Source organism: Otolemur garnettii, unplaced genomic scaffold (assembly GCF_000181295.1).
Source record: "Otolemur garnettii isolate 467f Iridium unplaced genomic scaffold, OtoGar3 scaffold00021, whole genome shotgun sequence".
Taxonomy (NCBI): Eukaryota; Metazoa; Chordata; class Mammalia; order Primates; family Galagidae; genus Otolemur; species Otolemur garnettii.
In genome coordinates this window covers 14,105,853-14,133,830 of record NW_003852416.1, presented here as the reverse complement: position 1 = coordinate 14,133,830, position 27,978 = coordinate 14,105,853, and the positions used below count along the sequence as shown (strand labels likewise).

At 41.6% G+C, this 27,978-nt stretch overlaps 1 protein-coding gene across 5 annotated transcripts in view; it reads right to left on the bottom strand.

Annotated features, from left to right (window-relative positions):
- The window catches only part of SORCS1 (sortilin related VPS10 domain containing receptor 1), a 505,175-nt gene that overhangs the window by 79,714 nt on the left and 397,483 nt on the right, over positions 1–27,978 (bottom strand). For all 5 annotated transcript variants that reach the window (XM_003787186.1, XM_003787185.2, XM_003787187.2 and 2 more), the window contains exons 10-17: positions 19,052–19,198; positions 11,301–11,403; positions 10,960–11,036; positions 8,925–9,016; positions 6,939–7,046; positions 5,316–5,433; positions 3,690–3,820; positions 501–614 (exon numbers count right to left, since the gene is read on the bottom strand). In XM_003787186.1, the coding sequence (XP_003787234.1) occupies positions 501–614; positions 3,690–3,820; positions 5,316–5,433; positions 6,939–7,046; positions 8,925–9,016; positions 10,960–11,036; positions 11,301–11,403; positions 19,052–19,198 (890 nt within the window). The remainder of the gene's footprint in view (positions 1–500; positions 615–3,689; positions 3,821–5,315; positions 5,434–6,938; positions 7,047–8,924; positions 9,017–10,959; positions 11,037–11,300; positions 11,404–19,051; positions 19,199–27,978) is intronic.

Below are 27,978 nucleotides of genomic sequence, written 5' to 3'. Positions count from 1 at the left end.
ACACAAAAATTTAAAATTTAATTCCAGGTTTATAAAGATGAGAAAGCGAGCTTTAAATGTATCAGGAGAGAAAGAAAACGTGTCTTACTGACACTAGCACACTCTCCAAAAGCCAATGAGCTCCTTTTCTGACCCCAGGTTCCACATCTATAAAACAGCTCATGTACATATGGAGGATCTGTTGGGCCTCCTCACCAGGGACGCGGTGAGGGAAAACGCTGACCACACACAATGAAATCCTTTAGAAATAACAACATCCAAAAAGTGAAGAAATGTATATATTAATATCTTTGACTAAGGAACATATCTGATTTTTTTACTTGGAACTGGTTTCCTATCCTTAGATGAAACTTTTGCAGCATTATTAAAACAAACAAACGCAATAGCACAGCAATTATTGTAAGGAGATAGCCTGGCCTTTTATCAGAACCCATCTGTGAGTATAACATTTGCACGAAAGCTGAACAGGTTGTCCTCTCAGATCACTACCCGACACTCACCCAGTACTATTGAGGTAACTCTGTCCCAGGCTGCAATCCTTTGACAGAGAGGATGGGTTGAACCAGAATGCCGGCAGACACTGGCCATTGCTGTGTCGCTCATAACCATAGTCACTGTGGGGAAAGAGAAAACCTCTCAGGAGGCGGCAAAATTATAGCAAACAATTCCATGTTAGTCCACACCCAGCTCCTACGGCACCCTATTAGTCAAAACACTGAACAATTCTTGATTCTATGTCTTTTCAACAGTAGGACCTTTTTTTTCACAGACTATCTATCAATTATCATGAAAACATCCTGCAGAAAAAATTCCATTTAAACACCTTTAAGTTGAAAGAGTAGATCATGTTCTCCTTAGAAGGACAGACAATACTTATGTGGCTGGGCTCGAGAAAGCTGTAATAAGAAAACAGGTCACAGTAGAAGCTCAGTCCTCCACAAAAACTTCGAAACAGTTTAATGCAGACACGTGTGGCACAATCCTCATTACTGGTGATGTCTTTGGAATGCTCTTCCAAGACATCTGGATCTACCAAGTAGAGCTGAGCCAGGTCTCTCTGTGCACAAGCCATATGCTTCAAAGTCACAGCCAAAAGGGAAATGTCCTTCAGAAGCATCTCCAGCATTCCCCTAAGGAAAAGTTTTGTCCTACGCAGTTAGCGCTGCCAGTGGGGCTGACTGTTTAAATCTTGTCTCTACTTTGGAAATACTCAAAGACTTCTCTCTCTCTCAGCCTCCTTTCATTCTGGACTCCAGGGATCTCTGAGCTGCCTGATATTTTTGGCTTCTGGCAGATGAAGCTGAGCACAGAGAATGACAACAAATTGCACCTCCACATGCACAGACAAATCGCGGGCAGCGATGAGCAGGCATTCGTGTGAATTGGCCCATCTGTGTCGTGGAGGTGAGAAGCTGGCACGTGAAGTCTGCAAAGGGAGAAACAGGCTCAGCTCAGGGGCCTGTCACCAGGCAGCTGGTCCTTAGGATTCTGCACATCCCAGCTGGATTTGGTGTTGATTCAACACTCAGCACGGGGAAGAAGACTTCAGAATCGCTGCCTGCGGGACACCCAGTGCTCACTTCAAGGAATTCCTTTACCATGCTGGAGAAGGACAGGCAAGGTCACCTGGGGGACTGTCCAGGGTATAGTCAAGCCAACAGGAACATCCAGTGAAAATCACCTTTCCTTACATGTCAGCCAGGTGGCATCACCAAAACTCTAGCTACTAGTAGGAACCTAATTAGGTCATGGTGAGCCTTCCACAATCATTTCAAAAATCACACAACTACAAAATAATCCATTTGACCAGAAAAATCTCCTAATGGCCTCATTCACCATTCATTTCCCACTTCTCAGGGTGCTTTTCAGTTGCTGGGATGGGCAGCAGATTCCAATCACAAGTGAATGCCAGGACTGGACCAAGACCCATGGCCGAGAAGGAGTGTGGGAGGGGACAAGCCTAATTACTTTCCTCATTCTGTGTTTCTTTCACTCTGGACTAGCTGACAAGAGAAAAGGGAAAACAACGATGAAAGGCTGGCTTATGTTGGAACTGCAGCCTTATAGAAAAGACGCAAATGTTTCCCGGAGAAGTTGGAAATTGGGACATCTCATCTTCCCTTTTCTCTTTGGTTTTCCACTAGAGAATAACGTCACTCTCTGCAAAAGAATGGCTGCTCATAAGGCCAAAGCTAGACCACTGATGTGCAATGCTAACTTCCTTTCTGAGTCCTCTTGGAAAGACAAGCAGCAGCAGTCAGCCTTCAGAAACAGGCATGTGATGAATGACTTCAAATCTCAGAGTAGTTTTCCCAGTGAATGCATTTCAGGGTGTCAGTCCCAAAGGGTAGAACAGACATAAAATATGTTTTTGTCATTGCGATAGAGTAATGTTGCACTGACTGAAGCCAAAGTCACAGTTTGGGAGGCCCCTGCAGAATTCTTTGTGAGCTCTAATGTAACTAAAGCGCTGTTGCCCTCTGGCTGAACCCAGAGGGATACAGCATCACCTCTCAGCTTGGCTTGCCCAGGGACAAGGGGGAAACGGCAAGAGGGTATCGTTCTGACTGCTGGTGGCCAATTTGCCAGGCCCTTCTGCTAACTCATTCAGAAAACGTCTCCAAGGGTCTACCACGATAAAAGCTTACTTTTCTATGATATGTGATGTGTATGTACACAGTACCTCAGCCCAAGCACTGCTATTTTGATGATCAGGCATGTGACCCATGATTGTTCCACAACTAGAAGTAAATTATTAAAGAATGACTTTGTTTCTTATGTAAGTCAAGTTTTAATTCTTTAACATGTGCATACATATTTAGTGATTTCTTCCTCTGAACGAAAATATGTAAATAAATTAAAAGGAAATAGACAAAAGAAAAAAATAAAGGAAGAGGGGGGAAAAGGTAAAATGAAGTGAGCTGGAAATTCCCAGGGGAGTTACCCCCTCTCGTCCTCAATCACGGGTCAACCTCACCTGAATGCTGAGAATGAGGTAAGGGCATCACTGTCTCCATAGCTAGTTTTCTGCTCAGCAAATGTTCCAGGGAGAGCACCACAGCACTCTGAGTTTAGTTTAACTTCCAAATGTCCCAGAACTTCTCCAGTTGAAACCAGTTTAATGCTAGAGCAAGAAGCCTGCTTTACCACAGAGTTATAGATTTGTAACATCCCAGGGTGGATGGACCCTAGGACTGAGTTGGGAAATGTCTTCCACAGATCTCATAAGCTCTGGTCAGCTAAACCCTGATTGAAAACTTTCAGGGACAGAAATTTACTGCCTTAAAAGTTCACTGTTCCATCGCTGGGAATTCCAGATTCTAGCGTTTTTATTTAGAGTACAAGCATACTTGTTCCCTGAAAAGCTCACTTACTGTTCTCAGTCTTGCTACTGGAAGCAGCACAGGGTAGATCTGGTCCTTTTATACTGAGAATCCATCAGTTATGTGAAGACCATTACCAGACATCTTCTGAATCCTATTTCAGTCTAAATAAACACTTGATTGCCTCATTCACACATGCACTTGCTAGTCAACTATGATGGCTCTAAGAAGTAATTTGCACAAGAAGGAGGATTGTTGCTTGGCCCAATGCCTATTATTATTACTTCGGATCTAAGCTTTCATTAAGGGCCATGTGGGTATGACATACTGAATGACTCCCTGGGATAACAGTCAAAATCACCTCACCAGTCAAAATCAGCCTCGGTGCAGGGACAGGGTTTCGATTCCATGGCTCCTGCGTATTTCCCTTGCATACACTTCCGCTCTGATTTCCGCTTCTTGTATATCCTTTTTGCTCCCATGATGCACACTTCCCCCTGTAAGGAGAGAGGGATCACACACACTCAGGTATGGCCTTGGATTTTCCCTGCTTCCTACGAGGGCAGTTTAGGGCAATGTTCACAAACCTTCGTGTAACGTGGACTTTGGTGCCCACTTTATGCTAACAGCATTTTCGTTTTCATGCCTAGAGCCTGGCCCTATTACAGAGTGTGACTACAGAGACAATCCTAAGAAGCTGAGGTATGTGTCAAATGACATGCTTCAGGTCTTCTGTATTTAGCAAAACTTTATTTGGCAAAATGTTAGATGCAGTGCTATGAAGTGTGCACACATGAGTAAGACTCAGTCTATATAACTAGTGTATCGGCAACAATTCTGCAGTAATTAAGTCTAATTCTCTTATAATAAAAGACTTACAGAGTTGGTCATTTATAAGCAAATGAAAAAAGTATTGCTAAGGAACATGAAGATCCATTTTGCCCTGATTTATTGTGCCTCTGTCCACAGAGCTTTATAGCACTGATTTTATGTTTGACTACCAGGCAGTGAAGGAGCTAAACTCTGTGTTTTTCCACAAGACAGGTAAAAGCTTTGAATATCACAATGCTTATGCATCCCAGAGGGGACCATATCAGCAATGGAAATGAGTGACAATTTTATTGTCGCGCCTCTGGATATGGTGGGTGTTTCTAGGTAATTCAGTGCCCACTATCAAACACAGCTTCTTTTGTGTTTCGGAAAGACCAGAGCAGAATTTTGGTTAATCTACTTTATTCTGTCTTTCTTGAATAATCTCACTTTGACTGGCTTCATTAAACATCTACATATAAATGTATTATTTAATCTAAATTTGGAATACATGATTTTTTGCTGAATATTTTAATGGTTTTGTAGCAAGAACTTCCATCATATCCTTCAAGAAGCCTGAAGACGAATATCTGCCTTGAAAAATCAAAGAAGAGATGCCTGTGTCTAAGCATTTTGTTATAAGGTGAAGAACTGAGCATCCAGGACAAAGAAAAGTTTCCTATTAATAATTCTGTGTTCGCATACTCTGCGTACCTTGGAAGGAGGCAAGATGCACTATATAATTCTGGGAAGTCAAGGCAAGGGGAGGAAGGCTTTTCCTGGCACAGCTCGCCCAGCCTAATTTTGTTATTTTATGCCTGTGTTTGCACTGCTAGATAAAATTGAAGATCTCTTCCTCACTCCCGCCCCCACCACACAACCGTATGACACGCTCAGATAAATTATGTTTGGATCTCAATGCTGAGTTGGTATTTCATTTTGAGTTGTAAGTCTAAGCCAAGCACATTTGAATTTTATCTCATTATATCCTGGCACAATAAAAACAGAAATGACTTCACAACAAGCTATAAATGTTGAGTTTGTTCACTGCTGTGGAACACAAAACATCTAAGAAAGCACGGGACAGATATTTTGGCTTAGAGAACCCCAGTTCTTACACCTTAGCAACCCGCTTTTCCCCACCACCTCCCCAGGGAGTGTTCTCAGGTCTCTGCCCCTTACCTGGCTGTGGAGCTTCCAGGGCGTGTAGTCCTCCTCGGCACACCGCCTATCAAAAATGGACTTGTAGTCCACTTTGACCAGCTGCCATTCAGAGCGGTGGCTGAAGTGTCCAAACACTCTACAGGGTTAATGATGATAGAAATGACCACAATGATAATAAGGCTGACATTAACAACAGCAGTTTGCATTCGCACCTTGTTAACCTTGAGCTGGGTGCACGCCAAGCACCTTCCATGGATCATACCATTGCATCCTCAAAACATACTTATGAGGAGTGTACTGTTACTACATATACTTCACAGATGGATAAACTGGGGTTCAAAGGGTTTTGTCAACATGCACAAAACAAAGGCAACTCACTAAGAACCCCTGGAACCAAAATCCTGAGTGCTTGAGTCAGGAGCCTGCTTTGTACACATCAAACCCCAAGAAAGGCTGAAAAATGTGCTTGAGAAAACAATGACAAATGCTGTTTCTCTGTGGTCTAAGGTTAGACTTCTGGATTGTCTTGCTCATGTACATGGTTCCCTGGGTTTCCATGCTACTCTACCTTCTCACCAATTCCTAGGACAGGTGGAAAGCTGGGCTAAGAAGTTACAGGGGTTTCCTACATTGGTCATTCTACTCTCCTGCTTCAGAGAGACTCAGAGACTTAATGAGATGGTTGAATCACTATCTGGAAGTATGAATTAAAGCCACACATCTTCTCGGTCATATTCTTAAAACTCTATGTTTTGCAAATATAAAAAAAGTAAATATAGACAAATTATGAAATAAATTGCTAATTTAACAATGTTTCCCACGGGCAAAAGACTACCTACTAGGCATTTTAAATTTTTATTATTGTTTTCTACATTGTAAACTATGGTGCTGGTAGGTGTAGAATTAGAAAATGTACCAAGTGTTCATTTTGATTTTGAAATTTTCTTTGATGACAGAATCACCTACCTTAAAACCTTCCCTTTGTGTTTTTCATGTCCAATTTTTTAAAGGAAGGAAATATCACAGTTTCACATTTGAAATTCAAAGTCCATGTTTTGAAACCCTTAGGCAGCCAAGTCATTAATCAAGTCTTTCACAAATTAATGATCATCACTTTCCAGACAAAAATGAGTGTAAATGCAATTTCCCGAGAACAGATTGTCCTCATGCTTTTCCTAATGTGCCTCACAATTGGGTTAGGTAAAGAGCCAGGGAGAAACACAGTCCTTTGTGGCATTTTGACAAAGCTCTGAGTTCTGACTTCAAGTGAGATCATTCTTATATGCCTGAGATTTCTTGCATATCCAGTTTGTTTATTATGAAAGTTTTAAATATATAGCTTTATTTCCTATTGAAACAATCACTTCTGATTTCCCTAAATTCACTTAATACAGAAAGAAAAGAGCTTTGTCCTTTTGCTGTCACCCTTCAGCCTGGGTCTCTTAAAAACGATCAACGAACCAAGGAAATAGTTGCCTGCAATTTTCTTTTCTCTTTACTGGGCATTGTTGCTGGAAGACACACTGACTCTGCTAAAAATGTTATACCTAGCAGCCTCAAATCAAACAGGTTACGTTAAAGCATCTTTCTAGATTTATTTTCTTACATTAAGACTGAAACACAGCATAGGCTTCCACTTACGTCATGATCAGAGTCTCCTCTCCAGGCTCACCCAGAACCCCGTCCACAAAAAGTGGAATAGATGTGAAACTGTATTTGCTCCAAGATATGCCTTCATCAAAACTCAGCCTAAAGACAGAAAACATAATAGTCACTGGACCTTGAAGGAAAAAACATCCTTTCAAAGGGAAGATACGGTTAGTAGGACAGAATGTTTTCTGTTTTTCTTTTTTTTGGGAGACAGAGTCTCACTCTGTTGCCCAGGCTAGAGTGCCATGGCCTTAGCCTCACTCACAGTCAACATGCACAAAACAAAGGCAACTCACTAAGCCATCCTCCTGCCTCAACCTCCCGAGTAGCTGAGACTACAGACACCTGCCACAATTCCTTGCTAATTTTCGTATTTTCAGTAGCGATCAGGTGGTGGGAGTGGGGGAGGGGGGAGGCTTGCTGTCTCTCCGGCTGGTCTCGAACACCTGAGCTCAAGTGATCCTCCTGCATCGGGCTCCCTGAGTGCTAGGATTATAGGCATGAGCTACTGTGCCTGGCTACAGAAGAATACATTTTAAAAGTAGCCAGGACATTGTCAAAGTGACTAAATGTTCTTAATTATATCAGAAGATAGGAATATAGTCAGCTAAATCATTGGGACCCAGATGTGGTAAAATGTCAACAACGTGGGGGATAACAATAAGTCTTTGACAGAATTTTTAAAAATCTGGATATTTTATTAACTCTTAGACCTCAAGGTGACACTCTCCAACAATGCACGGTTATCTAGTAACAGGATTACCTGTAACATAATCCTGAACAGCAACGTCCTTGCAAAATCTCAACCAAGCTATCTCTAAGTGACCAAATATTAATAGTGTCCCTCTTATGGCTTTATAAATCTTGGTTGAACTCGTGAAATGAAAGGGTAAAGAAGGACAGGCTCTGTTGGTCACGGCAATGGTCTACATGTTTGCATCCTCCCTAAATTTCAAATGTTGAACATATAATCACAAATATGATGATATTAAGAGGCACAGCCTTTGTGAGATGTTGAGAGGACAAGGGTGAAGCCCCGTGAAGGGCGGTAAGCAGTGCCCTTACGGAGGAAGCCTCAGAGAACTGCCTTTTCTCTTTTACCATGTCGGACGCAGCAAGCAGGTGTCATCTATGAACTAGAAAGTGGGGTCCTCAGCAGCGCCTTGATCTTGGACTCCTCACCCTCCAGACTGTGAGAAATAAACTTCTGTTGCTTTTAAGCCACCCGCCTCATGGTGTTCTGTTATAGCTGTCTGAACCAACTACGACAGTCACACGGGATCTTTTCCTTGGCTCTGCTTTTCCCCGAGCCAAGCCTCTGCTCCACTTCGCAGCTTTCCCTTCAGTCATCAAAGTAACTAACAGTGGAAGCAGAACAAGGCTTTGACTTTGGACAAGCTCACATACGGGGAGAGTCACTTTGAAACACACAGATGAAGGAGCCTAGTGGAAACTCCTCCAGAGGTGAGGCTTTGCACATCCATGTGTGGAAGACCCCCAGGAGACTTGGTTACACAATGTCAGCTCAAAAAAGGCAGCTAAGGAAGCAGGATCGGGAGAGACGAGATAGGAGCAGAGTTGTCATGGCCTTCAAATGTCTGCATGGAATGCACATAAGAAATGCAAATACTAAACTCTGGGAGATGTTATTTGACAAAGGTGACTGAGAGAAGTTAAGCTACTCAGAGACCATACATGGTAGTGAACATTGCACTACCTGTGATTGTGCAGAGAGAACAAGGTGCTGGGGGGAGGGAGGGTATTGTCACATTTGAAAACCATAATGCAATTCCTCTGTAAAGGGACAAAACTCTCTCTATCTCTCCCCTTTCCCTTGTCCCATCCTACCTCCACTCCTCTAGTAGACCTTGACATGTTATTACAAGCAGTCACAGTTTGACAGCACGACTCCTACACTGCTCTTAGCTGTACAGAATCATCATGTACACGCATCTCATAGGAGGCAGATGCCCTTACCAGAGATGTCGAATTGGAAGAGATGTGTGTTTCATAGCAACCAGGACTCCACCCTGATCCAGGTATAAAACACTGTGCTCTTCTTCAAATATCTAGATAAGGAAAACGCATACACATAGACACACAGCCATATCTACCCATGCCCAGAGTTCAGATAATCAGCCTTCAAATGAGGACAAAATCTTCTCATGATAGAAATACGTTCCCCTAAATCACTGAAAAAATACAGAACGATGCTTCCCAACGTGGATTACATGTATCACTGGTGTTATATAAAATCATTTTAGGTGTGTACAGACAATTTTTTAATGAATAGTTATAGATTCTATGTTTATGATCCCTCATTTTTACGATATTTCAATTGATTTCCATTTATGATGTCAGAATATTGGGTGACTACCATATATTATACATAGCTAGGTGGAAGGAATCGTAGAGAAAGATTACCCCAATATTCCCACTTTTGTAGATGAGGATACTAAGGTTTACAGAGATGTGGTGACTCGCCTAAGACCATGCATATAGTAATTGATGGAGCTGGGACTTGCTGCATTACAGAGCCTTTTCCAGATATTATTTTGACGTTTCCCAGGTGTTATCAAAGAAAGGTATTCTTGTTTAAGTCATAGATTCTCTGCCATGTCTTAGGTAGTCTTATCAAAATGAGATTATTGACTTGGGTGCATGCGTCTTTGGGTCTTTCTCCAATTGTGGAAAAAAACCAATTTGAAGTCAAATGGAGATATACTGGAAACAATCGCTAAGGATGGATGTTCTCTGCTCACTCAAATGCTAGTATAACCTCATCTGGAGTCACACACTACAGATATAATCTTTTCCCTCTAGATTTCATTTTTCTTCCTTTTTTTGCAGATTTTTCGGCTGGGGGCCAGTCTTGAACCTGCCACCTTCGGTATATGGGGCCAGCGCCCTACTCCTTTGATCCACAGGCACCTCTGTATTTCTTATATCCAAGATACAAGCAGGACTACAGAAGTAAAGACTTCTTTGCCTTGTTTGGAGTTTTAGAAGGAATAAAATGAGATCTCAGCTCTCTTTTCTCCTTAGAATAGGTCAGGTTTCTATACACCATTAAGATCAGTTTCTCTGGGGTTTCCTAAGCAAATTTCTTCCCTTCCTTGCCCCTCTCAAAATATGAATATCCCACCAGGGATTTACAAACGGTCTGAAATTTAGGAATGGAACTTCAACCATAATGCGGACATCTCTGACTAAAATTTAAAGCACAGCGCTCTTGTTGTTAAGTATGATTACCTGTGCATTAGATTTCAATTTACAGTGCTAGTTACAGTATGATAATTAAACGTCAGAGGGTTATTAAAACGTATTTATCGAAGTGTAACAGCCACACATTAGGTGCATATCTTGTTATGATTGCTAAACCTCATTAAATACCTGTTTTACAAGCCATGGGTATCTAATTTTCATTCTGAAGAAAGGCAAGAAGCATTTAAGCTAAATGCATTGGGTTAAAGTGATCCCATTTCTACTTTCTTTAACATATGCGTCCTGATGGTTATGACTCTGTCTTTTGCACAGAGATTTAAACATCTCAGAACACCACCTGGGTAATGGCCATTTCTCTATCACTATGTTCCTCCTTGTTCTGACTTACAGCCAGGGGAATTTATTGCAACTCAGCACCAAGGATGCAATCTATCCTTAAGGCTCCATGTTCCCTATATGATCAACCCTCAGAAATTCTGGTTTTCTTTTATGAGAAAAATTTAGTCAAACTAAATTTCCTTTCACTGCCACTTATAAACATTCTTATATATAGGCTATGAACAAAGAATATCTTTATTAAATGATAAAAAAATAAATTTTTATCATAAAGTATCTCCTAAACTTAAAGATTTGTTTAAGATGTGCATGACAAAGGAAGATCATATATTAGCAGGATTTAGGATTTATATTAAGTACTGCTGAGTAAGTTTGCAGAATTGAACCAAATTGGACAATCTTTATGCCATTCAGACAGACTTCAGTGGCTTGATCCAGGGTATTTTCTTACCTGCCTCCACGAGTTCCCTGCATCTGAAGAGATAAACATGCTGATGTCGCTATCTGATAATTCAGAACCTATGTTACCTAGAAAGAGAACATTGCCATTAGTGAGAAGAACTTTCTGCAAAGCTCACAGCAAACTGTACTGTAGTCTGCATTGCCTGGGCAGGACAGTGACAGCAAACATTCTGTCAAAGCAAGGGTTTTCTGCACACTTGCTTCAGGGCCAATGGCTTAGGTGCCTTTCAAAAGTATTTTTAGCTTGCTCATTAAGTTCCCAGCACAGATATCTAGCTTCTTAAAATAAACACCATTTTCAACAGCAAGCAAACCAGGCAAGCTTCCTACCTGATGCCACTATGATGCTGGGAGCTGTGTCTTTGCTGGCAATGATCCCAGATGTGTAGGGGTTCTCAGAGACCTTCAGGTGAAGATGTAGGGAACAATAAGGCTGAGAAGAAAGAAAACTGAGCATCACGAAACCATGTAATCTAAATGTCATCTAAATTCTAGATTCAGAGCCCCTTTCCACCCATCCATCTAATCAACCATCCCATTAACCGTCCATCCACTCACCTTTCCACCCATTCACTATGCCCACACATTATGCAAGACAGCTGCCAAGTCGGTGAAGGCCAGAGAACCTATGTTTTAGGTTTGATCTACTGACTAAATTTCATTTGGCCATTTAACAAACATTTTCGTGCCTTACCTATAAAACTCTAGGCTCATTGAAAGGGTTACGTGAACAAAAATTGGATCTCTGTCATTACTGAGTTTACAATTTAAATGGAAGACATGAAATCTTTCTGTTATTTACTGTGAAAGGCGAGTATTTTAACAGCCATAAAAAATGAAGAGACAAAACAGTAGGAGAGTCTAGCAGGTGAAGATCCTCTGTCCAGCTTTGGATCAGGGATGGCTCTAAGGAGAAAACCGGGCCTGAGGCAAAGAGCAGGTGAGACAAGAAAGAACTTAAGGAACATTTCAGGCCAGAAATTCTGTCATTACATCAATGACAAGTAAATAAATAAATAAATAAAAGAGGAGAAGAAGAAGGACATGAAGGACTTCAGAGCACTACAGTAAGTGATCACAGAAGACTGCAGAGGAGAAATGGGAAATGAAATTCAGAACGAAAGCCGAGTTAGGCTGGGCAGACCTTGACAAGTCAGTTGGCATCTCTTAGGTACTCTCCACTTGAGACTGTGGCCTTAGGTGTATAGAAAAAGCCATATGACCCATGAAACCGTATCAGCAGCCACCAAACCAGTGACATAGTGTCTCTTCCAGGATATTAAAAGAATCAGTACTATTCAATACAAAAATCACTTGCAGATAAAATGCACTTGTAATAAAAATGTAAATGAAAATTTAATGGACTTGTTTATCCACAAAAAACCTCGATCAAATTCTTTGATTAAGATGTCAACAGTTTTCAAGGGGGAAAAAAGGATAATAAATCTTATACAAATTTCATTTGAAAGAGTTCTTGTACTGGTTGTCAAAAAACACAAGTTTGTGTTTGAACCCACATTTCTTTTCATCTCTGCAGGAGATTACTTTCTAATCTTATCGACTTGAGATTTTGGAATCACCAATGTATCTCTGTTATTACTTTTATTCTGCTCTGTAAGTCTCAGCCAGGAGATATTCAGAGAGCTACAGACACAATGATTAAATTTATATAGGATGGAGTAAATGACAAACTAAAAATGAAATTCAGGAATAAAAGCAGCTGCAACGCTGGTGAAATAAAACAAAGATCACAATAGGGTCTTTTCTTCACTGCTAACACAGAAAGGAAAAGTCTCAAGGAGTAATAACAGTAATACATTATCGGTTTTGCATAAAAATTCATGTACGGATTTTATTTTACAAAGAGTTTTCACTTTGTAATGTTTCATAAGAATAAAAAGAGAGCCTATATGAGAAGAAACATCAGATCCAGACATCTGGCATTTTCCTTTTGTCTGGGAAGACTGGAACAGATACTGTAAAGTGGTCCAGACATTCCAGGACAGCCTGTACAATGGTCAGGTGATGTTAAGACAGGATAAAGCCGAAGTGTCAAACCACTTCTCCAGGAAAGTTTTCTTGACAACTTCAGCCTGGGAGCTCTCTCCTTCTCTGACCTACAGTGATTTATTTTGCCATGCACAATCCTGTGTTATCTATCTGGAGCACGCCAGCACGTACAATCTTATCCTTCTAAGAGATACACACTACACGTAAAAGAGGACCCGTCAAGTACTACTTTGCATCTTCCACAGAACCTAGCATAAAATCTAAAAAAGATAGTCCATGAAAGCTTGCAACATATCAAGTAATGTTTTTTGGTTGTTGTCAGGACATGAAAGATATCACCCCATTATTTTACACAGAGCATATGGGCTTTAATGTGAACCACATAATCTAGTAATGTTGTGAGCATCTCTCTGGCACTCCAGAAAGTTCACTACTTCTCAGGGTGCGTCCGTAGGCATGTGGACTTACTGGAGGGCGTTGTGCACCATCTAACAGATCAAGATATCCCAGCCCATGGAGCACCCAGCTTGCAACCTTGAACCAGCTCCTTGCCGTGGTATAGACGGTGGTGCTAAATTGCCACCTGACCCAAGGATTATTTGCTAAGGGTCACTTCCCATTACAAAACAGAGGGCATTTTCCATTGGCTATTTCAGCCCTGCTCTGTTGCTACAGCTTTCTGAGGGCAGAATATATTAATTTGAGAAGAAAAGACGCAAGTTCACAAAGTAAAAGCAACATCTGAAATTATCTTCTGGTATACTTTTTTCTACACTCTCACATTTGTAGTGCTGGATTGCCCCCAGCTGGTACAAGAATATTCTGTGCTTTCTTTTTTTTTTCCCCTTACCTTTTCTTTAAGGAAGTTATACATGGTCTAAAGAAAAAAACACATTAAGTGACTCATCTTCACTTTTAAAAAATTTTTTTACCTGGCTAGTTTTGGACATTTGTCAAAGTGAAGTCACTAATGATTAATATACACAATGTATTTATTTTATTATAATGACTCCAAGAGGACACAAGACAAAGTCCTCTGGTTCTCATGCACATGCTGCCCAGGCAGGGAGCCCCTGTGGGTCTTCTCTCTTTCTTCCTTCTTATTGTCCGGCCTTCTTTTCTCTTATCAGCAAATATGTGCTGAGTGCCTGCCGCAGGCCATGCTAGTCATGACAGCTCTTGCATATCGCCTTCCAGGACTGTCCTCAGCTCAGCAGTCTGAAAACACCTGTTTCAATGCAGTTCTCCAGATCCCCCCTCTCTCCACATTCACAGACCACAGGAATGGACACCCAAACCAGCAATGACCTGCCAGCTGCCTGACAGAGGACGAGGGGACCGGCTCATGTTTGTAAGCTGCCTTTTACATCTTATTCTGGCATAGTTGGACCACGGAGGATCACCAATTGGCCAATTCTATCAGCAACGAGATCCTTGGTCTTTAATCTTTTCAGGGTCGCATAAAAGGTTGAGAATCTGATGCAAATTAAGGGCAGAGAAACAGTGCACATGACAAGTGCACAGAATTTTTTACCTAATTCCAGGGAGTTCATAAACCCCTGAAGCCCATTAGTGGGCCTTTAGGTCTGAATTATCTTTCTTCGTCTTACTATTTTCTGTTCTATTTTAACCAACAAAACCCTTTGCCCATTTCAAGTTTCCAATATGTCTCTTCTGGATTTAAATGAGTCCCTTTTTTCCCACATCAGATACTTATTTATTCCTCCCATCTACCTCTGCTGACCACCATGGTGCTCTCTGCTTCTGTGAGGTCCTTATTTTAGATTCCACATGTTAGGGAGGACATGTAATATTTGCCTTTCTGCATCTGGCCTATTTGACTTAGAAGAATGTTCTCTGGGTCCACTATGTCTCTAGCACTGTGGATGGCCAATGGGGAATTAGCAATTCATAAAAGACATTTCCCCACCATGAAATAAATCAACTCTAGAAACTGTTAGATCATTTCAGGGTCAACCAGCTTCAACTTCTACTTCTTTCTCCCCAGCCTCTGTTTTCAGTAGCCTTTAGATCCTATATTCATGGCGTCTTTATCTCCAGGGATCTAATCTGAGTATTGTACTGAAAAGGCCGATCAGAGCTTTCCTAAATAACAAGGCAGCAGGTAAGTTCCCCACCACCCTCCCAATACACACACATCTGTGCGGTTTCTGACTCTGACTTGGAGCTAGGAATCCATCAGGGTTTCAGTAAAGAGTCAATGGCAAAGAAGAGGGAGATCCCTGGCCCAAGTGGCTGGGTAGGGGATATTCAGCCCCACTGTAAGCCATCAAAGCACAGAGTCACAGATAACACAAGGGAAGTGGAAAACAGAGTCAAGAATCTCCTGGGGCAGCTGCCTGCTCAGCTCCAGTAGAAAACAGCCAAATGAATCCATAAAGAAGTCAGGGCCTCTCTGCACGAAACACTGCTCTCCCTAAGGGCTCAAGGACTTGTCACAGGCTCAGCTCAGCTCACGTCTTGCCTCTTGGGAGCCGAATCCTGAGGCTTTGGAGGCAGGTGGACCACGACCTGTAATACTCTCTCTAATTGTACAATGCAGTCTTCAGAGGAAAGAAATCTCAGCTGTGCCCTCCAGGCAATCAGTATAAAAGTTCTAAAAATACAGCCCCAAATTACCCTGGATGTCTTATTTCTACAGAATACATTTTACCAGGAACATTCCATTTGAGGCTGCAATTCTGAACTTACTCCACATTTGTTAACAGCCCTGCTGGAAAATCTCTTTTCTAATCACTAGGCTGTGCTTTTGGTGACACTGTCACTTTCTAAGTACTCACAATCTAAAATCACTTTTTATCTCCTCTCTGCCACTAGCTCCCAAGCCTGAAGAAGGCTTTTTAACAGCCCGAGCCTCCTGTAGCTTAAAGATTTTCTTTCCTATTTTGTGTCTTTGGTAGATTTTTGTAAAGTGGTTTTGGTCTGTCCTCCCCACACCCTTGTCATTTACTCTCCTCACCCTGCAGCCTGTTTAATAAAGCTCAGGATAAAACTACGCTAAGCAACCGGGCTAATAAGGAAGGAAGGCTGGAAGACTCTTTGTTCTATACATCTGTAGTGCAATAATTCAGCTTTCCAAAATCTTAACGAATCACCTGCTTTTGTTAACTGTAGGGCCAACTTGAGCCCATGAGTTTCAGAAGGTGCTTAACACGACACACGCTCCAGTTAACTCTCAGAGGGAATGAATGGTTTCCATTCATGTCCAAATGTGAAACTCCCACAATGCCATTCAGTGGAGTGCACACTCCAGATGTACACGACACTCATACTAACAGTGCACACTGAGCACCAGCCATGTGCTGGGTACGATTCTTGGAGCTGATTCTTTGGAATGACTGAAGAGCTGGCCAGGATGCCTCTGCTGATGGAACTCGCATTTCAGCAGGGAAAGTCAACCAATGCATGTGCTGGTTTCAGAACGTGAGAAAGGTCATGAAAAAAATGAATTGGGACAAATACAATGTTAGAAAGTTCTCTGAGATTCAGGTGATCAAGTGAGGATGGCAAGAAAAAGCTAGAAAATGAGAACAGCATGTTAAGAGAGAAGTCATGGCAAATGCAGAGAGGCAGTGATGAGCAGGATGAGTTTCTGGGATGGAAAGAATTTCCTCTCCCATCATGGCTTTCATGTGGAAGGAAGAAGCAAGGGCAAAGACGCCGGAGACCAGGCAGGAGAAGGAGACAGGGCCTTGCATGATAAGTAAGTTCATTTATTCTACACGAATTAGAAAGCCATCAGAAGGTTTAAATAAAGGAGCAATATGAGCTGGTTTTTAAAAAGTTCAAATTGATACCATTTTACATACAATTCTAGAAAACAGAAGTATACCATATAGTAAAAGGAAGCATATTAGTAACCACCTAGGGCTGAGAATGGGGGCTATCACTGCAGAGGGGCACAAAGGAATTTTTCAGGTGTGCCAAGAGCGTTCAATCTTGATTATGATAGTGGTTATATAGGTACTTATCAAAATTCATTAAGCTTACTCTTTTAAGGAATATACATGTGTGTTTTACCTCAATAAGGTTGATTTTTGTGTGTGTGTGTGTGTGTATTTTTTAGAGGGGGGTGAGTTTTTTAAAAGGACGCATGGCTGCTGTCTAGAGACTGAATAGCCAGGTAGAAATGGGGGAGACTGATAGAAGCCTGTCAGTGTGGGGCGGGTGAGAACCGGGGCAGTCTGGATTAGGATCCTCTCAGTGGCGGAGGGAAAGGAAGCTGATACTGCATTCGTATTTCGGAGGCACAACTGTAAGACTTCCTGACGCTGGGGTAAGGGTAGTGCAGGGAATATCTTGCTAAGTGTTTTCTTTAAGAGACATTTGAATGGCCCATTTGTGACTCCGTAGTGTCCACACAAGCCTATTCAGGTGTCAGGTTAATTCTCTCTCATATGCATTTAATCTCCGAAGTGCAGAGTGAAAATGGAGGCGCTCCTGGCGTATACAGGCCACTTTAGCTAAACGTCACAATGCTCCAGAGTGGAATAGCTCCACTAGGAAGATGGCCCTGTTTTTAAAATGCCACTGAACTGTGCCTTGCATAGAGTAGGCATTCAATAAATAGATGAAACATTTACTTATTCTGTCACTGGCTTTGTGCACTTGTAACAACTGCCATCCCCCTCCCCCAGTAAGATGCCAGTAATACGGATGGAAGCTGCGTGGAGGCTGAATTTTATACTGCTTCCCTGATGCATAGTGACAACTGTGATATCCTCTGCAACTAATAAGGTCACGCTATGACTGCTGGCATCTTCCCAAGTAGAAGGGTGACCTGCCTACAGCTGTGTGAGATAAACCTGCACAGTGCCTGTGCAGACTTCCTGGGATGAAGGAAGAAGCCCGGTGTAGACAGCATCAATGCTGTGATTGTATGAACCGGGTAGACAACTCTACACATGTACTCCAAGTCCTACGCAAACCAAATGGTTTGCCTCTGGATTTACATACTGGTCTCTCTGTTTTCTAAATGGAAAATAAAACTTCTGAACTGTTTTAGAGAAACTGATAATATTGACTTAATAATACTTTGTTTTGTAATTAATCTCTTCTTCCCACCTGTTGGATTCACTTGGTGTCTATTCTGTGTCAAAGATGAGGCAGGTGTCAGAGCTGCCAGGAGAAGTAAGATATGATCCTAAAATCTCCCGTTTATTAATCTACTCAAGCAGACTGCGACCCCCTGGAATGTAAGATCCAGTTTGATCCTCCTCTGCATGCAATCCCATATCAAACATACAAATAAATGCATGCTGATCTGTTTATTGCTTAAATGCAAACCAACACAAAGATAATCGTGCTTCAAAGTAGGGGGCAGAAAACCAGATGATAAATATTTTAGGCTTTGTTCACCATCAAGTTGCTGTCTTGACTCCTCAGTTCTGCTAGTGTGGAGGGAAAGCAGCGCTAGACAATTCGCAAATGAATAGGCACGACCATGTTCCAATAAAATCTTATTTAGAAAAACAAGTGGTGGGCCATATGATCCCCACAGGCCACAGTTTCCCACTCCGGATTTACAGAATGAGACATAATGAACAGAACCTTTATAAAGAATACCAATAAGGGTTTAAATCCATTGTTCTCACTCTCCTTTGAGTCATAAACTCCTCTGAAAATGTGATTCAACATCGCCACAGGAAAACACACCTACACAATTTTGCATTCAGTTCATCCCTTCTCTGGTTGAATTTATGTATTATTAGTTATGTAACAGGTTATTCCTGAGAACACGAGGTTGTTTGGGCAGCCCCTTATCAGAGATGGAAACTACCTTATTCTCCCACAAACTACCATTTGAGGTCCTCACTAGAACTTGGGCTGGAACCAAGGACCATGGAAGGAAGGAGAAACTTCCCCATATTGTCCTGTCTCCTTGGCCCATGGCCCAAGGCAGGGCTGTGCCTCTTCCACTCACTCTGTCTTCATGCCCTTCCCTGCTCCCTTTTGTTCATTAACTGAGCAAAGTCCCAGATCTATCATTGTTCTGTGTTTAATACTCATCTCCAGCCCTCCAGTGTGTCTGCTCCAAAATGAAGACTCACCAGCAAGCAGTGCACGGGGTCCCCTCTTAGATCTGTGTCTGGTGCCTGTAGCAAACGCCAGTCTCTGCCTTTGTTATACGTGATGAAAGTCTTCACTTGGCTGTCAATCTTCTTGTTAGCCAAGAACATTCCCTTTATCCCTGCTACCTGGGAAAAATTGACATGGCTGAAAAATACATCAATTTCAGAAGGGATATATTTGTTTACTTTTAAAACAGAAAGAAATGCAGGCTGTCAAATTCAGCCAAGCACACTTATCTTGGAGGAAAGCATGAGAATGCTGGAAGAGGGGTGATGCTTACATATCATAATTCCCAGGGCTGTTGGACAGAAAGCAAGAGATTGGCGCCCCTTATCGTATGGGCGTCACAACATAAACTGATAGGGGCTTCGTAATACCCCTAACTCAGGTTGACAGAAGCCTGTGCAGTTGCTAAGAGATAAACTCTGATGCTTTCAGTTCTGTTGCTTGGTAAATGACAGATAGAGGATACTCTTACTGTACTCTAGAATAGCACCCAGAGTCTCAAACTCTCTCATTTAATCCTTGTAACAGTCCTCTTCAGTATTACTTATTCAATTTCACAGATGAGGAACGCTCAGGATCATCCAGATAAAGTGACTTGCTCAAGGTCACATTGCCCCAGGACACATATTAAGAGTTAGACCTGGGATTTTAAGCCAGAACTCCATGGTTTCACAGCTCATGCTTCTAATGAGTATCTAAATTATTAAGCTATCTGCAGGTTTGAGCAATTGAAGGAGGTCAGTTAAAGCACCTGACCTGGTTACTATTTTTTTTCTGTAAAAGAACCCACCAAAACATGGAATATAAGAGAAGAGCTTTTAATCTTAAGAAACAGTGGTTTCCTAAACCATCAAATGGTCTCTGTTCCATTCCCCTAACGCTTCTTTTCTTGTGATAAAACAGTTCATGTTAATTATTTGGTTCTGAAAATATAACTGTCTCCCCTCTTTTATAGGTTAGAAAAGAAGTAACAATTGATAAGTTGTCAAAATTGTGCAGAAACCAATCATTAATTGTACATCATATTTTTGGTGTATTTTAGTTTATCAAACACATTGATGCATATTTTATCCTGCCTGAAATTATCGCAATATCCCCCCCAAAAAAGGCCTGAAATGTGGGAGTAGTCCATTCTGACCTTACCTGTGCATCATTACACTTAATACAATAATCATGATGTAATTATCATTAGCCACATTTTGAGGATGAGAAAATGGAAACTTAGATTAAATGGCTTTCTGGAACACACGCAAGCGTAAGTGAATAAGGCATCGAGGATATTTGAACTTTTACATGAGTCGGGACCTTTAGAATACAAAAATTTAAGGAGCACAGTGAAGCAAGAGCTTCCATCTCCTCAGTGCTTGCCAAATACCAAGCATGACACCGAGTACTTTGTATATGACACCTCCAGCACTCACTGTAAACCTGCAGTACAGCTCTGATTCCGATTTTGTGGATGAGTAAACTGAGGTGGATACAAAACTTAATTGCTTCAGATTACAGAGAGTCCAGATTCAGACCCCAATGTGCCCGATTTCTACCATTCTCTCAACAAACAGAGCTCTGAGTTTGTCAACTCAAAGTGGTTGGGTTTTGATCAACGGAAGACACACATTTCGCCTTTGCTTTTGACACAGTCAGACCTCATTAGTTTGTACCTGCTGACTTGGCATCTGGGATAATTTAAGAAATGGGCCAAATTTGTACTGTTTTGGAACCACAAGTTCGTTAAGCAAATAAATGGTATAAATGAGTTGCTGAGAGGACTACTTTGAACTACTTAGGAAAACAAGCAGCATTCTGGGCAATCAACAGCAGCCAGAACAATTCTTGCACCTTGTCGATCCCCCACAAACGTGCAAGGCATCAACTCCAGGAGCACCTACCTCCAACAACAGCGTGTTAATTACGAACAACGTTTAGTCATTCTCTACACCAGCGCCACAAGGGCTGCTCACCAGGGAACTCCATATTGGTTTTGCATATGTTCAAGAGGCTGTTACATACTTAAATAAGACTAAGCTGCCAGTTCTTTAAATATTAAATTGCTTAAATCAGAATTCTCATGAAGTCCTACTGATCTTCCCTCCATATCACACCCAGAAATGAGAAATGATTCCGTCTTAGCCACTCGACCCTCTCGAGGGTTACAATAAGTGCAGAAAAAATGAAAATGTTACCTATTCCAGGAGGTTCACTGCCCATTCTCCTCCCTGCCCTCGCCCTCTTTTGGCAAGGGAGTCAGAGCAGGGCTCTGCTCGCTGAGGAGCTGGCGCCTTTGATTTGTAGAACTGGTGACTTTATTGGCCCCCGACTGCTTGGCATTATCAAATGCCACTTGAACAGAGAACTGTGCTTTGTAATTCATCTCTGGCAGCTTGGCCTTCAGGTTTATCTTGAAGAATAAAAACTTGGCAAAGTAAAGGGACTGCGTATCAATAGGGGATAGAGCCGGAGAGGGCCTGCTTATTTTCCTCTTGTAGCCAACGCACTTTCTCCATTTGAAGTGTGCATTTATTTATTTATTTTTATCTCTTTGCTCCTTTCACCTCGTCTATAAAGATAGTCAGCCCTACCCACTCTTAGGTTTCTCTGCCTTGTCCTGTGCTTTCACTCTGAGCTTGAGAAATCCATCTTTCTGTGTGTCTCACTGCAACTCCTAGGAATGGGGCACTGCGTTCCAGGGCCTTTCTCTAAGACCTCACCACAGATTTCCTGGAACCTCTACACCAGTGATTTTTGAACTGGTATGCCGTAGCACACTGGTGTGCCATGAGAGGATCTTACCTGTGCCGTGAACATTTTTAAAGATCATTAATTATTTTCCAAAGAAGCTTAAAGCACAATAAGTATATTCTTTTTTTTACTGTTGTTTTTTATTGATCAATATAATTTAAGTGTGCCCTGGAAGTTAACTGTAGGTCCAAGTGTGCCATTAGATTAAAAAAGGTCGAGAACTGCTGTTCTTCACTGTCCCTGTTGGACTTTGGATATCAAGGGAGGCAGCATTAGGGCCCCAATGGTGGAACGTATGCAACCGTCCATGTGTACACACGTATGTGCATGGATGTGGGCGTGTGTCTGTGTCACACACACACATAAGGTCGGAGGCTCCAAGGAAGATGCGGGGGCAAGTTTATGTTGCCAGATAACCCCTTCCTGGATCTGCACTACACGTATATTTATGGGGTGCGGTGGGCCTGAGGGATGGAGTGAGGAAAGTAATATTCCCAATGGCAGATGTGCTTTCACCCAGACACAGAATTTCCAATGAAGATCTTCCTATGGGGATGAGACATCCCACTGTTGGGAGTTTGTCTTTCTGTGAGAAAAGACTTGTTACCTTTTCTGCCTAAAGGTCTTGGAGAATGCTGTGTGTGCTGGAAAGCCACTTTTGTCTTTTTGCTTTGCACATAGAGGAATTATTTTGCTTCTCATGCGGAGGAATTAATAGTTCTTATTATTTCATATCATGCTTTTGACTAGATTTAAGCATGACGTGCTATAGCCCAACCCTTCAGCCTAACACAAAGCCCATCGGTACATTTACTGTGCCCTAGCATGACAGTCCCATCCCATGTGTATGTGTGTGTACAGTACCCGACTCTCTCTGTTCCAACAGGCCACCACCCAGTCCCTTGGACAACCTCCTGATATGCCCCTCCATACTCTTCCGTCAAGGTCCTGCTCAATACACCTTTCTGGACATCAGAATCTCTTTCCCTTCTGCCTGTCTCCACCTCCTCTCTGTTCTTCAGTTGGTCTGTCACATACATGTGGGGAACATGTGTGGCTCTCAACAACTACAGAGTCTTTTCATGGGATTCAGTCTTCCTAGAACTCCTAGAAATGTCTCTAGAACTCCAAACACTCTTTGTCCTAAGTTAATTCATTTATTTTTCTTTTTCTATATATCTCTTCCTACAGCTTCCCATTCTAATATAACCTTTAGATTGCCGTTCACTCCACCACACTACTTCATTAAAAATTAGCCATAGGAAAGTCACTTTGTATAAAGGGCCCTGTTTTCTCTTTCATTAACATGGTGGTCGTTCTGAATCGGAAGACACAGCACAGAGGCCTCTGATGTCCACCACTGAGGAGAGGATGAGAAGGTGGAAAAACAGGGGGTGACTAGTAATGGTTATGAGTTTTTGTACTGGATGACGAAATGTTCTAAAGTCGATAATGGTGATGGTTGCAATGCTCTGTGAAAATACTAAAAAGTATTGGATTGTACACATCAAATGTGTGACATGTGAATTATATCTCAAGCTATTAAGAAAAGAATGTGTAACAATCACAGCTTCAACACAAATTTAGCGAGGAACTGTGAAATGTCAAATACCGCAGGTTCAGCCTCCCTAATCCGAAAATCCCCAATCCTAAATACTTCAAAATTTGAACTTCCTGGTTACCAACATGATATCATGAGTGGAAAATTCCACATCTGATCTCCTTTGATAGCTCACAGCCCAAACCCAGTCAAAACTTTTGTCTCATACACTAAATTACTAAAAATATTGTGTAAAATTACATTCAGAATATGTGGATAAGGTGTATATGAAACATAAATGAACTTATTGTTTAGACTTGGGTCCTATTCCCAAGATATTATATATTCCAAAATTCAAAAGTCTGAAATCTGAAAGACTTCTTGTCCCCAGCATTTCGGATAAAGGGGCATTCAACCTGGACATGCCAGGCTTTGCAAACATGAGCGTGTGAATCTCTCCATGCAGTCTAAATGGTAGAGTTAATGTTGCCCTCATTTTACAGATGACAAAACCAAAGTTCAGACTTCTCAAGGTCATTCATGTCATCAGAGAACCTCAGCCCTGGACTCCAAGTCAATCTTACTCCAGAATTCACAAACTTAACCCTGTGGCTTTACTGCTTCTTCAAGCTTCTCCATTATCCTAGAGTACCCTGCCAGAAGTATCCTATCAGGATGCTAAAATCAAAATAAATTTCATTCATTCTTCAATAGTCATTCAGTAAATATTTTCTGAGCATCTACCCTATATCATATGATATTCCAAGCACCAAGGGGATAGTCCCTAGTATATCTAAGCAACTATACTTTTTTCATTCATATTTTTTGAGAGTGGGATGTGCTAGGTACTGGGAATTTGGATTTTCTTTTTGATTTAAGGAAAGAACCCCATATATAACCTTCATTTATTCATGTTTATTGTCTATGATTTTGCAATAGAAAATTAGCATAAATTACCAGCTCATAAGAATGGGGTGTTATTTGTGCCTTTATTTGTAATTTGCATTATTTGTATGTAATTCTCTAACACAATAATATCACATTCCAGTGATTCACAGAAGGGCCAGACTCTGTATTCAGCAGTGGCCAGGGATATCTCTGCAATCAGAGAACCCACTGGCTAAAGACATCTGTGTTCTTCCCTTTTCTGTTGCCCTGATCAAACAGTGAACACCTCCTTGGGAGATAGTAGCCTTGCATAAATAGATGGTATGTTCAATATCTTGTAATCAGTATGTCTTGGATGGGAGAGGATTTTTCTTCCCTCCCTCCTATCATGGATTTTAAGAGATCGTCTTTCTCCATGGAACCCCATGTAAGTGACACCATCAGCGTATACCAGAACATGTCCTGGACACTGGTCATGTCTTTCACGATGCCCACCATGGTTCATTCATGTATCCACAGATTCCTTTGCCTTCTGATTCTGTGAGCCAGGTGGCTTCACTCTCAGTACAAACTTTCCCTCTCAGCTGATATGAACTGTCATTGTCCATTTAGCCAAAGTGCTCTTCATCATCATTAATTAATATTCCCTTCCCAAAGGAGGGAGTATATTATCTAAAGCTGTCAGACTCCTTCTCGTCATCCACCCCACACTAGCACACTAGGAATCGCTTGTCTCAGACGCGCCTGCCACGTCTCTTTTGTTCTAGACACCATCCAGTGTGCTGCCTTAAGCTATTCAACACACATGATGGCACTAGAACGTTCCTAATATTCGGGAACAACAGAGTCTTAGGACAGTAGTTTTTAGATATTTCTTACAAAAATATATCTATCAGACAAGCCTGGGAGCCGTGTGCAGACCCAACCTGAATTAGCTGTAACTCAGGACTTGGTTCAGAAGGTGGTGTGTTGGCCTCAGTCTGTTGACTGACAGTTTCCCGAGACCATTTTCTTCCTGTTTGGTTTCTCCTGCCGTTAGGCACAATCTAACACGATTTACCCTGCCCTTCAACGTCCTTTAATCTTGATGTTATTACCCACCAACAATCAAAGACAAGGGCTAAAGCTGATCATTCAGAGAAAACATGATGTTTCGTAACTGAGAGTTTGCATACTCCAGTCTAGAATTTAGGTCCTAATTCTGCCCCCAGCCATGTAAACTTGCAAAAGTTACTGTGCTCTCCCTGTTCTTCCTGCCTTTATTTACTTATATTTGAAATGAAAGTGTTTATAGTCTATAGACTACAAAGCTGATATATGGCTTGAACGAGATAGTTATAAAAGGCTCTTTACACCATGCCTGGCATAAATAATGGCTACAAAATAGTAGCCATTATTATTTGATATTTTCTCAACAAAAGTCTACTTCTAGTGTTTTTTCTCTGCAGCCAACTTTACTGGCTCACATTTCTTTACTCTTGGAATGTAGTCCAACTCACGATGATATAAAATCCTGGTGTTTCAGTAACTAAATTATGTCAGATGCCCCCCCTGATACTTTGGCCCCAACACTTCACTAACTCATCCAGGACACACATGCAGTTCTCGGGTCGAAAACAGCAGCATCTGCAGCCAGGTTCCAACATGTGTGCAAAGAGAATGACTGCTTTTAACAAGAACTGAACTTCCTTCTGCATTTCCCACAAAGACCCACCAACAAGGTATATCCTTGATACACAGACCTATCTGCACACTTACACCTTATACAGTTCCCCTCTGCAAAAACAGCTTAAAGAACGCACAAATACAGAAATAGCAGGTAATTGGCATGCAGAAGCACACTGAGAACAAACGCCGCCCTCCTTAGTCACCTCAGATGTGAGCAGAAATGCAGCCCATGCATTCTGTGTCTGCCACCCCCACCTCATATGTTGTTCATTTCTGCGCTTATTAATTCATTTATGGATTTTCTTACTTTTCATTTATCTCGAAACTCTCATCATTCATTACCATTCCACTGGGAAATTAGTGCTGGATGGCTTTCAGCTTCCTGCCAGCCAGAACAATCAGATTTAAGGGAACATTTGTGCCAGGCTCAGTGTCAGCCAATATTCTTTCTATCTAGGTAATCAGCAGATACGGCACTGCCGTTCTGATCACATCAATTTCAATTCGGGTTGCTATGAACTGTCAGGCTAATAAAACAAAGACTCTTGTCTTCCAGCCCCGGGATGCAGAACACCTTTACATAATGCAGTCACACCGGTGCTCAAAGTGATGATAATAGGAGCCAGCAGTTCCCCATAGATAGTCAGCTGCAGGAGAGACATGCAGGGGAAGCACTAGGATTAACAAAGCAACGATTGCAATGTCCAGCAGTCATCCTGTTTCCCCTTCTCCTTCCATACCTGTTACCCATGTCTGAATTCAGAAAACCACTCATGAAAGTAGCTGCAAATAGTAGGACATGGCAAAGTCATTCCTGTCTACATCTGTCATCTTTCCTATCATCAAGGGACCAATTAAAATGGTCTCTATTTCTGGCGGAAAATAAAGTTTACTTGGAGAATCGATTCCACATTGACTTGAAAACAGGAAGGAGAATAATCAGAAAGAGGGAAAATGCAACCTGAACATGAGAAAATCTTTTTGAGAGGCCCAGGGCAGAATGAGGCCCAGGAAAGCGAACAGGATGGTTAAGGTGGGACCGTTGCCCTGACTTCACACTAGCTGGTGCTGAAGGCAAAAATTCTTCCATTGTAAGAACTGGATCAAGGCCAAAAAAAAAAAGCATGAAATTTTAACAAAACATACTTTAAATTTAAATGTGTATAAGCCGTTTGCAAAGGAAGAAAGAAATATGGCAATTTGTACTTATGTATAAGAAGACAATGAGGTAATGTTAAATAATGTCATGGCTATGATCGTTGCCATATGGGAAGATACAGAAATCTAAAATAACAAAAACATATTGGTCAAACAACATGGGTAGATTTTAGACCCTCAGAGTAGAACATTGGGCAAGTCATGGAGGCTCACGCCTGTAATTCTAACACTCTGGGAAGCGAAGGTGGGTGACTGCCTGAGCTCAGGAGCTCAAGGCCAGTCTGAGCAAGAGCAAGACCGCATCTCTACTAAAAATAGGAAAACTAGCCATTGTGGTGGGCACCTGCAGTAACAGCTACTCAGGAAGGTTGAGGCAAGAGTCTGAGGTTGCTGTGAGCTATGGATGCCACAGCGCTCTACCCAGGATGACAGAGTGAGACTCTGTCTCATAAGAAAAAAAAATAAAAAAGTAGAACTTTTATTGTTGTTTGGACACACAGAAACATAATATTAATGATGCTGTCTAAATTTGATGAGCCCTGCTGTGTTTCAGGCACCGTGTTCAGTGCTTTACAAAGACTAAATCATTTAACCCTCAGAGAAATCGTATCACGTAGGTATCATGTTTATCTCCATACTTCAAACAAGGAAACTGTAGCTCAGAAGTTACTGGAATGGTCTCAAGTAGCAGTTCTGATTTAAACCCAGGCAACCTGAATCCAAAATGTATAATTTAAATTAAAATTTATCCAAGAGTTTAAAACAAAATCCTCAGAATGTGTGAATGTGTTTTAGCACGTATGTTCAGTCTGAGCTCAGATATGATTCTCTGTTCATAGGAAACATGGGCAGGAGAGTGAGTAGAAAAAACTTGTGAAAGTATGGAAAGTTCACAGTGCATGTCCC